This window comes from Barbus barbus (genome assembly GCF_936440315.1).
Source record: "Barbus barbus genome assembly, chromosome: 6".
In the NCBI taxonomy this organism is placed as follows: Eukaryota; Metazoa; Chordata; class Actinopteri; order Cypriniformes; family Cyprinidae; genus Barbus; species Barbus barbus.
In genome coordinates, this window is record NC_136734.1 from 17697061 (window position 1) to 17709163 (window position 12103).

At 36.4% G+C, this 12103-nt stretch overlaps 1 protein-coding gene across 1 annotated transcript; it reads right to left on the minus strand.

The window, feature by feature from the left end:
- Positions 1 to 910: 910 nt before the first annotated feature.
- Positions 911 to 11676, minus strand: LOC306871419 (surfeit locus protein 4-like). Its single transcript, XM_079419331.1, has 6 exons — positions 11447 to 11676; positions 6436 to 6622; positions 6272 to 6348; positions 6117 to 6160; positions 5846 to 6032; positions 911 to 2459 (listed from the first exon to the last, which is right to left on the minus strand). Exons 1-6 carry the CDS (start codon positions 11492 to 11494, stop codon positions 2193 to 2195), a joined length of 810 nt encoding a protein of 269 aa, XP_079275457.1. The 5' UTR covers positions 11495 to 11676; the 3' UTR covers positions 911 to 2192.
- Positions 11677 to 12103: the final 427 nt, after the last annotated feature.

Below are 12103 nucleotides of genomic sequence, written 5' to 3' on the forward strand. Positions count from 1 at the left end.
GCCTAAAATAAGACTTCTATTCACTGGAGCAAAGAGTGCTAGGAACATGCTGATACAGCCAGTAGCAGTTTTTCTAAATATTACCTAAATACAAGATAACATATCAGATATTGGTGGATTAAATAAACTTTCAGTATGAATATTGATTAATTCACGTTTGCACGCTGTGTTCTGTACAATGTGTAGTTAACAGAAACAGTAAAGAAAAACAAGTACCTTAATAGATTAGCAATAGCTTATTTGAAGACTTGAGTGGGTAAGTATCTGAATCCATCATTACGCCTACATGAAGCGACTAAAATATCACATTTAAGAAAGTAGCTTGATGCAACTGGTCGCCATGAAGTCTCATAATAAACCATTAGAAACAGCTTTAGCGCCCTCTGCTGCTCACGAACGTATGACCTCGCTTTAGAGCTTCCGCTGATAACTGCAGTTATTGCATTATTGCTACAGTAAAGTTTTAAATATTTATATAAAGTCTATAAAAAAAATGTAACTGAAAAGGACACAAAAGTAGTAGTGGAAATCACCTTTACGCGTTGCAGCCGATCACAAAGCGACTTTCTGAGGGTTTTCCTGCTGCTCTGCCAGGCTTCATCTCAAACACTGTCTAACAGCAAAACGTCCTCTATGTAGGACAGCTGATTTGTCATGTCATGTGTTCTCTTGGTTAACAAAAGGTACAAGTCAATATAATGCACATATGAGGAGAGCATAAAATACAACATTTTAAAAGGATTTTCTTATATATATATATATATATATATAAAAAGTCTATACATTTCAAAATATTGTAGTACATTAATGTGTCAAGCTTTCTTGTAGCAAGCAATGTTGGCAAATTAATCTGTAAAGATTAGGCCTACAAAAAATCTGATCACTTTTTTTTTTTTTTTCACATTTTGTTGAATGTTTGGGGAAATTGTCTTTTGACTTCCTGCTGCTTGTTGTGAAGGTTTGGGTGACTACTGTTTTAAATATGAAAGCTCAAACATTTATTTTTATATTTAGACAATCATCTCCAACGACCATTCATCTGTTTTCATGTCATGTAGACCAAAAGATTGGTTTTTGAATAATCTAGTTTTATTGTTGATTACTAAAAAATAAAATAAAGATAAAAAACAAATTAAACAACGACATTTTCTCTTTTCCCTTTATATGTCAAAACATATTTAAAACACTTAGAAAACCAGTATTTTTTTCTGTCATTTCTTTTTTTGTACAAAGAGGATAAACACAGAGTCTGACAAACCAAACCACATGGTTCCAATATAGTCATCTCACTCTCTGCTTGTTTCGAGAAACACTATAATTCACTTTTTGTAAACTTCAAAGTGACCTGACGATAGACAGCAAACACGCTAATAAACTAACAGCTTCTTACACAGACATGAGAAGCCAATGAATCTTTAGAATCGAATGGAACGCCCTTCATAACGGCCATTAAACATTTTTTGTCTTTACATTTAACTACTTTGAAATGGTAGAAAATATTCACGAATAAGAATGTCTCTTTGCAAAATCTTCTTGAACTTGTTTAGCTTTTTGATGGGGAGAGATCGACACATTTAAGAAAACCAGTGTGCAAAAGTTTTCAACACCGCAACAATATCAGTTGAAATCCAGCCCAGAGACAGCACATGGAACATGATTGACTGACCAAAAAACTAAATCAAATCGACTTTCCATTCACCTTCCAATTAATTTTACGATCAATTAAATGGCTTAACTAAACTTAAAAGCAGAATGATGTATATATATCTGAAGGATATGTCTTTGGTTTGATGACTTGCAATTGGCACCGAAATAAAAAGGCAGAGAAAGATGGTAAAGGAGATAAATTTGTTATTCTTTTAACATAGTCGCAGCTTTTATAACACGGATGCTTCAGATTTTCATTGGGGTTCTCAAATAACAGAATCTGACCTGAACCTTTAGAAAATAAATATGATAAACTAATATGTCTAAAAGTGCTGGTGAAAATAATTCAGTAAGCACGCAAGATGAAAACACAGACAGTGCATGAGATGTGGAGAGCGGGTCGTTCTGTTGGTCCTGGGGTGTTTGTGAGGCCACGTCTCAATTGGCTCTTTCCTCCCTAAGTAGTGTACCTGCTTTGTGTCAAAGCTGTTGCCAAAGGGCAAACTACTGAGTGAGCAAGTAAGCCGTTTGAGTTCAGTCCCGTCTCACCACTCTTTCTTCTTCTCATCCATGGACACTCCACCTGGACCTAGTGCTACTATCAGCAGAAGGCCTCCAATCACCGACGTGGTCTGGAAGAAGTCGTACTTGAGAAAGTCGTGCATGGGCTTGTAGGCTGGTATGGTCCAGAAAGCGTTGAAGTACACGTTGATAGCCAGCAGCCAGATGACCAGGGTTAGGGCGGCTAGTTTAGTCTTGAAACCGATTGCTACCAGAACAATAAGTGCTGTGCCCACCAGGTTCTGCAAGATCTAAAACCAAACAGACACATTAGAAAAAGGAAGTCAAAGAGACACCAGACTAATGTGAAACTGTGACACAGGAAACTAAATGTAACACTACAGAAATCACGCAGGCTACAGAAAACCTGGTCACGTCTGACCTCTAGTGGTGAAATAGATGATTACAATACAATTATTACTATAGCTGTGAATTGCAATGCATCAGCTAAACAATGGCACATTATCAATGTTTAGTTTCCAAATATACTTAATTCAAAATTTTGGAATTAATGAAGTATTTAGTTTTAAAAAATGAATATGCATTGAATTGATCAAAAATGAGTAAATATATTTTATGTTACAAAATACTTCCATTTCAATAAACGCTGTTCCTTTGAACTTACTATTAATCGGAGAATCCTGAAAACATATGCAAAAATGTTCTCATAATAATTAAAAATGCTTCTCGAGCATCAAATCAGCATATTAGAATGATTTCTGAAGAATCATGTGACACTAAAGACTAGAGTAATGATGCGGAAAATTCAGCTCTGCATCACAGGAATAGATTACATTTTAAAATACATTCAAATATTGTTTTACAGTATTTTTGACCAAATAAATACAGTATTTGTGAGCATAAGATACTTCTTGCTGACCCAAACTTTTGAACCATATCCATTTAAAACTCTTCATTGAAGCCTTGATTAATGTAGCCTGTCATTTTTTTTCTTGTGTAGTTTTGTTCATGGCTTTTGAGAATGAAGTCCTGTATCATGCAATACTGTATATATACCTAATATGGATATTAGATGAATTAATGGCAAAATACTGACATCTGGCCTATAACGTCAAAAACAAAGCATATGCAAAGCATTTCTTTCCTCCCTTTCATAGGTTAAGTTTGTATGCATGTATTGTCCTGTCCTAACGATGTACAATGAAATGATTCTAACATTCTGTCCTTGATATCCATAAGTGCATCAGAACAGATTGTGACTCACAACAACTGCTTTATTGTAACAGTGTTTGACATCAGCGCTGGTAATTGTCTTGCCTTTATAGCTTGTATGTTTGCAAACCATGAGCAGTCTGACCGCCCTTTCTATTATAATACAACATTTACATAGATAAAGTAAACAAACTGTGCGCGCCAGGCTGCATTATGATGGAATTGACAAAAACTCTACCACCAACCCACATCCTGAGAACCACAATCACAACATTATCTGAGCCTGAAGCACTTATCTGCAGAAACATCTGAAACTGGTGCAATAAACTTTTAGCCATTCTGCCAAGTCATAAGATGTGGTTTATGAGCACATTTATAAAGCAAGAAAAGGCCAACTATAAACGATAATGACTGCACATTCAGTCATATGTAAACAGGGCTGATTGAAGTCTTAAATCCAGCTCTAAGCTTTAATCTAAAAAGTGCTGAAAGATAAGCAAAACGTGTAAAAAGGTGTTTTTGAGAAACTGTAATATTCTAAATGCCATTTTCTGCGTCTATATTTTTACTAGCAACTGCCGATGTTAACATTAAGACCTTGATTAGTTTGTGATGCTAAGAATCATTTCCTGATGAAGGCTTAGTGCAGAAAGCACTCATTTTTTAAATAATATACACAGTTTACCATTCAAAAGTATGGGGTCAGCAAGATGTTTCTTTAAAAAAAAAACTATCATATAGTAAAATAAAATTGAATGCTGAATAAAATTAGTTTAGCAATGATGCATTAAATTGATCAAAAGTGACTGCTAAATAAATTGATATAAATATATTATAATATTACATAACATTTACAAACTTTAAAAATAAATGTACACATTTATTACAGAAAACAATTAAATTATGTAAAATATCATTAAATATGAACAATTCAGAACATAATATATAATTGGCATTCATTCGTTACAATATTTTTTTATTTTCATAAAATAATTATTTTATGAAATAAAATCAATTCTTTAATACAAAGAAAGATTATTTTATTATACATGTATTATGATTTTTTTATTACCAAAATCTTAATAATAATTACTATATTTATTAAAAAAAAAAAAAAAAAAAAACACTTACAGTGGGGAAAAATTTGATCATCTGCTGATTTTGTACATCTGCCCACTGACAAAGAAATTATCAGTCTATAATTTTAATGGTAGGTTTATTTGAACAGGGAGAGACAGAACAACAAAAAAAAAAAAAATTTTTGTTGCATTTCAAAAAAGTTTTGAATTGATTCGCATTTTAATGAGTCAAATAAGTATTTTGACCCCTTCGCAAAACATCACAGTACTTGGTGGCAAAACCCTTGTTGGCAATCGCAGAGGTCAGACATTTCTTGTAGTTGGCCACCAGGTTTGCACACATCTCAGGAGGGATTTTGTCCCCCTCCTCTTTGCAGATCCTCTCCAAGTCATTAAGGTTTCGAGGCTGACGTTTGGCAACTCAAACCTTCAGCTCCCTCCACAGATTTTCTGTGGGATTATGGTCTGGCCGTGTGTTTTGGGTCATTGTCATGCAGGAATACCCATCCACAATCCATTTTCAGTGCCCTGGCCGGCTTCAATGCCCTGGCGGTACTTGGCCCCTTCCATCGTCCCTTTGATGTGGTGCAGTTGTCCTGTCCCCTTAGCAGAAAAACACCCCCAAAGCATAATGTTTCCACCTCCATGATTGACTGTGGGGATGGTGTTCTTGGGGTCATAGGCAGCATTCCTCCTCCTCCAAACACGGCGAGTTGAGTTGATAATAAAGAGCTAGCACCAACTGTCGTCACCTTCTCACCAAACTGCTTGGCGATGGTCTTGTAGCCCATTCCAGCCTTGTGTAGGTCTACAATCTTGTCCCTGACATCCTTAGACATCTCTTTGGTCTTGGCCATGATGGAGAGTTTGGAATCTGATTGATTGATTGCTTCTGTGGACAGGTGTCTTATATACAGGTAACAAACTGAGATTAGGAGCACTCCCTTTAAGAGAGTGCTTCTAATCTCAGCTCCTTACCTGTATAAAAGACACCTGGGAGCCAGAAATCTTGCTGATTGATAGGGGATCAAATACTTATTTCACTCATTAAAATGCAAATCAATTTATAACTTTTTTTAAAATGCGTTTTTCTGGATTTGTTTGTTGTTATTCTGTCTCTCAAACGTACTTTTCCCCACTGTAACTGCTACCCAGACAATTTTCATGACTGGATTATAGTAATCAGAATAATATTTTCTAGCATTACAGAAGAGATGAAATTGTCATTAAAATGTTGTCATAAAAAAAAGATTAAGATCCTAAAAAAGATCCTAAAGATTTTTAAACCTGCACAATAATTTATTTTTTTCCTTTTGATTTGTGAAATTTAGCCTAGAGATTTCTTTGCGATTCACCCATTTACCATGCTGAGAATAATCGCTCACCGAGAGGAAGCTTGTATCAAAGTGCAGCAGCGTCATAAACATAAGCACCAGCAGGACTCTGCCACCCAGTTGCATGTACTGTTTAGGAGAGCTCTCTCTCATAGTGGGAACCCCAGCAAACATACTCCTGCCCTCAGATCGGGACTCCGCAAGCAGCAGCAGCAGACCTCCCCCCAGAGCCAAATTCCTGAAACACAGAGAAAATGACGAGATCAGAGCATAAAACACAGGATGATATACTCATTCCTAGCTCATCCTGCAAAGAACTTACCTCATCAAAAACTTTGGGTCCCAGAGAATGCTATAGGCAACAGTCTGGAACAGATAAAGATCAGAACGGTAATTAAACAGTTTAACTTAATTATATTCCTAACCAAAGATAACATCCAATTACAATCGTAAAGAACACAAACAGAATGCTCACACCTGTAAGGCGATGATTCCAAATAATCCAAAGCAGGCATACTGCACAAAATTCCTGCTCAGGATCAGTATACAACCACCTGTAAAACAGATAATGAAAAATTCCATATAAAAATATGAAGATGTTCCAAATCACCAGCGATATTTCCACCGAACAAACTTCTTACCCAGCTGTCCGAGTAAGTTCATTAACACAAACAGTGTGGCCAGGAAGAAGCCACATCCCCACGTCGTCTCAATATATTCTTTCTGCTCACTCCACTGGAACCACATGCGAATGCCATCCTCCAAGAACGTGCTAATCAGACACAGACGTGCTATGTGGGGCAGGTACTGCTTCGTCACTCGAAGGAACTAGAGATGAACAAAAAGACAAAGATATGAAAATCCCCAAATTCCGGTATAATGTTTGTACAAACACAAATAATAAACATGTAATGTCATTGTGAACATGTAAATTTTAGGGCAATAATTACCGATGAATAAGGCACAGCTTTATGAGCATGTGCATAGACTTCAATTAGAGAACACATCCTAGGTCAGCATAAAGGACCATGTTGTGATATATAACCATTCCAAAGGTTTGGGATCAAATTTTTAAAAGAAATTAATACTTTTATTCAGGAAGGATACATTAAATTGTTCACAACAAGTGACTGTATAGACATTTACACTGTTACAAATAATTTATATTTTCAAGTCATTTCAAACATTTTGGGTTCACAAAAACATTAAGCAGCACAACTGCTTTCAACATTGTTAATATTAAGAAATGTTTCTAGAGCAGCAAATCAACATATTGAATTGATTTCTGAAGGATCATGTGACACTGAAGACTGGAGTAACGATGCTGAAAATTCAGCTTTGCATCACAGGAATAAATTATATTTTAAAATGTTAAAATAGAAAACGGTTCTTTCAAATTGTAATAAAAATGACTATATTATCGTTTTACTGTATTTTTGTTCAAATAAATGGGGCTCTGATGAGCAATAGAACATTTTCAAAAAAAAAAAAAAAAAAATCTCTTGATCAGTAATTCAAGTCAACATAAAAAGAAAGAAATGTATTATAGCCGAGCATAGATTTGTGCAATTAGAAAGCTATTTTAATATCTACTGACAGATCTCAAACAAGTTTAACAAAAAGGAATGAACGGCAAAAAACTAAAAAGATCCATAAATCCATCCTAGTATGAATAGTTTAGATTTACACAAGCATCATATTACTTCAAGGAAGTGCTGAAGCAGCTCTTGAAATGAATGCTGCTTAAATGTTCAACCTCCGAGCTCCAAATACCCTTTTCAGTCAATATCAGAGCACAGGTGGCCAAAAGCAGATCCATTTGCAACTGAGGACTCATGACTCATCTCCAGCATTTAAATATCACTGTGGTGTACTAGTAATGAATCTTTTCCACTTCCTCATGCAACAGGTGTCAAATAGAAATGTACAGGGAAGCGTAAAGATGATGCAATTTACTCTTCCCGGAAGAATACAGGAATCAGGGCTCACAAAATCTCTAGCCCGACGTCCCGGGGCTATTATGTTTTCCAGTTGGGCTACCAAAATGTATCACTGCCCTGCCCGACGGCTAACTTAACTACAGGGCTCCCACACAATGTTCCCTCTAAGCTGAGCGCACGCGCGACGCGCTCTTCTTCCACCGCGGCCGCTCAAAAGAAATAATGTGCCTCGTGCACACAAAAATGAGTTGGGAAGCCATTTGATTGAATGCCGCCAGTAAAAGGGAAAGAATAGCAATGCTCGGGCAAACCGCTATAGAGCTTATGTCACGACAGAGTTAGAACCGGCTTCATAGAAAGAGAACGATATGCACCAAATGAGTCGCTGTAGAAACTGAATACTTCAATGGTTGAAGTGCGCTCAACACAGAGCCAATGCAAACGCAATGACATGTGAAATAAAACGTCCTCATGTATTAAAGAGTGGCTTGATTAAGTGCTGGAAATAGCAGAGGATGGATAACAAAACTTTGAAACATGAACAGTCACACACAAGAGTATTTTTAGAGTATGTTTAGACAGCTATATTTTAGTTACATATTTAACTTACAGATCTCATCTTAAGTTGATTCTATTCTATCAGTTTAAATAGTTTGTTTTGATAATATACGTTAGGCCTATATTATAGACTCAAAAAAAAGGTCAGTTATTTATCAGGTTTTTGACTTTGAGTCTCTTGCTCATCAAGGCTGTATTCATTTCAGAAATACAGAAAAACAGTGATATAGTGAAATAGTATTGCAATTTCTAATATTGGTTTCCTATTTTAATACCTATACTATAAAATAGCATTTATTCCTGATCAAAGCTGTATTTTCAGCATAATTTCTCCAGTCTTCAGTGTCCCATGATCCTTCAGAAATCATTCTAATATGCTGATTTATTATCAGTGTTGAAACGGTTGTGCTGCTTAATATTTATTTTTTTGTCGTGACGTATTGTCAAGTATGGTGACCCATACTCGAAATTGGTGCTCTGCGTTTAACCCATCCAAGTGCACACACACAGCAGTGAGTAGTGAACACACACACACCGTGAACACACACCCGGAGCAGTGGGCAGCCATGCTGCAGCGCCCGGGGAGCAGTTGGGGGTTCGGTACCTCAGTCGTGGTATTGAGGGTGGAGAGAGCGCTGGACATTCACTCCCCCCACCTACAATCCCTGCCGGCCGGGGACTCGAACCCGCAACCTTTCGATTACGAGTCCAACTCTCTAACCATTAGGCCACGACTTCCCCCGACTTATTTGGAACCTGTGTTACTTTTTTCTTTGATTCTTTGATTAATAACAAGTTTAAAAGAACAGCATTTATTCAAAATAGAAATTATTTTCTAACAATAGAAGTCTTTACTATTCATTTTATCCATTTAACACATCCTTACTGAATAAAGCTTATTTAACTTTCTTTAAACTTTTTAAATCTTTAAAAAAGAAAGAAAAAAATCCTGACCCCAAAATTTTGAATAGATTATATTGTAACAAAATCTCTTTGACTAAACACTGTTCTTTTTATTTTTTTAAAATATCATAGGTCCCAAAAAATCTGTATAAAAAAAAGAAAAAAAAAAGTACAACCGTTTCCATCATTGACTAAAAATCAGCGTATTAGAATGATTTCTAAAGGATCATGTGACTGAAAATACTGCTTTGCTTCACAGGAATTAATTACATTTTAAAGTATATTAAAATAGAAAGTTTATTTTAAATTGCAATAATATTTCACAATATTATTTTGTGAAATAATATTCAGTATTTTTTATCAAATAGATACAGCCTTGATGAGCATAAGAAACTTCTTTAAAAAACTTTACTGATCCAAACTTTTGAACTGCAGTGTATTGTACAGTAAAAATGTTTTCTCAGGTAACCTAAAATGTACATCATTTATTTACATCAAGGGTCAAATCAAATATAAACAGCACATTAAAGTTAAAAGTTACACACTTTATTTGTGTGCGTGCTGTACAGGTCTGGTATAAAGCATGCTTTTGCTCAGGTGCCCGAAATGTCCGCCCAACAGAGAAAAGTTTTGCTCAGCAAGAAAACAAATTAGAGGGAACATTTTTAAGACCTTATACCATTTAACGTATTTAAAACTGTCTATGAAATAAATTTTCAAATAGCCTTAAATAGATAAAGAATTCTGCAGATACCTTGTAAATAGTAAAATAAAACTCTTTCCTTGATATTCGTTGATATTTGTGTATAGAAAATGTTTTTGATTGACATTTATGGTCGTTATTTTATTTGGGCTAGTTAAATTAATTTTCGGGCTACCAAAATCTGAAGAGTACCTGCCCGAAGGGCTACCAGGGATTTAGAAATTTTGCGAGCCCTGGATATTATATTCTCACTGCTTAACCTGTAACATCAGCTAGCTTGATAAATGAAAGTAAGAAATAATAATCTGCTTGTAAAACCAATGGTAAATTATAGAATTCTGTTATTTGTGAAAGAAAATAAGCAGATTGCAGGAATACTAAAATGTATAGATTGTCAATACATGGCAGGGTTTCATAATAACGCTCTCTAAACCAGCTGGTGATTAACTCAACACTTATGTGAGCTTTGACACCAGCCTCTACTAAGCCCCGCCCCCGGACGGTCCACATCAGCACTAAGAAGAAAACGGGCCAATCAGCATTCAACAAGTACCAAGCAAGACCAAATGAATGGGAAGAGATCTCAGGGCCATTGTCTGCCTGTGTGTGAATACCTTACTTGCAGTCTGTGTGCCTGGAGGGTATTTGACTTGTTTCCAAGCAGCACAGGAATATCGAAGAGCACAGGATTTGCCTTCTGTTACATGCTCCAAAAGGCAGGATTGCTGAATGGGAGTTGTATGAACCAAAAAAATGGGATTTTAATATTGTTCCTGTTGCGCTGTGATAAAACTACACTTAATAATTGAAGATACCTGTCATTGGCTGGGGTTTAATCAGCTTACTAAAATGACTTTGACAATCAGGCCATAAATAAGATGAAATGCTTATGACAGTGATGGCCTTGATAAAACGCTCAAAAATTACACCCACATAATAATAACATATTATAAAGCTGATTTCTATTATTAAGCCCAAAACAAGAAGAAAAGAGGGCCCCAAACACATCCAATAATGCTGAATTATGCATAATTATGCATATTCTGAAACGTAAACAACAAAGGCATCAGATTAATGTGTTGCTGTTAATTTCCTATTGCATATGGACAACAAAATCATCTTTTTCTAATCAGTCATCTTTTATGTTGGTATTACGTGTGTAACATACACTCTTGCCTCATCATAACAGATGTTTGAAGACACTGATGAAAACGATTCGAGGATAAAGTTTGTATGCCATTAAAACATTCTGGGTTCACAGAATTAAAGTAGATGTACTTATATATCTTTAATAGCTATAGGTGTCAAATATTAGTTCACGAAAGCAGCCAAAGCAGTTTTTCTGAACAGTATTGCTAGTACTTCAGTCACAGGAGTAACGTTAGAATTTAGTCAATAAACAAACCTCGTTTGCAGCCAAGCAAACAAGACGAAGCTGCACACGCAGACATGGACTTTCCTGAACTTCGAAAGCATTTGTTTAGCACAGAAGAGTGATCTCCGTGATTTACTGTGTAAGTTGTCTGGCAGGGCCTTCTGTTCTCTTACCTGATCCGCCACGTCCTCCGCGTCGCTCATCAAATCATTCTGGGCCATGACACCAAAATCCGACAGCCGATTCCCGTCTGCAGGACACCTTTGCTTGTTTGTGTATTTTTAATCGATATCTATGTCCACTCGCAGGTGTTACAGGTCTCGCACTAGCCTTGCTTCGCCGTCGTCCGTGTGTGGACTAGAATGCCATCTCCGCCCCATAATGCCCTGCAGCTCGTTCTGTCGCCGCCTGTAGGACACACATGTATCTGCATGCCACGTGTACTGATGCAGCCAGCTGTGACGGCTAACAGTCTACTTTCAGCCTCTAGTGACACTTTTTCATAGCCTGCGTCCCAGTGCGCATACTATCCATCTTAAATTCTCTGATATTAGTCATTTTCAATAATATTTATGGCAGATAGGGTGGATAGTATGCGCATTGGGACGCAGGGACTGACTGGCTTTTTTTATCCAATTGCTAACAAGTTTGCAAAGAAATACATTTTGGGGGGGTGGGGGGTGGGGTGGAAATGCAACCACAATGGATGTCATGTCACCAAATATTCAAGATGGGGATCATGAGGGAGATAATACCCAGATTCATAATGTCCACAACCTTGTCCTAATCATATGGAAACATTAGTCCTATATTTGGAATCATTTTATTAC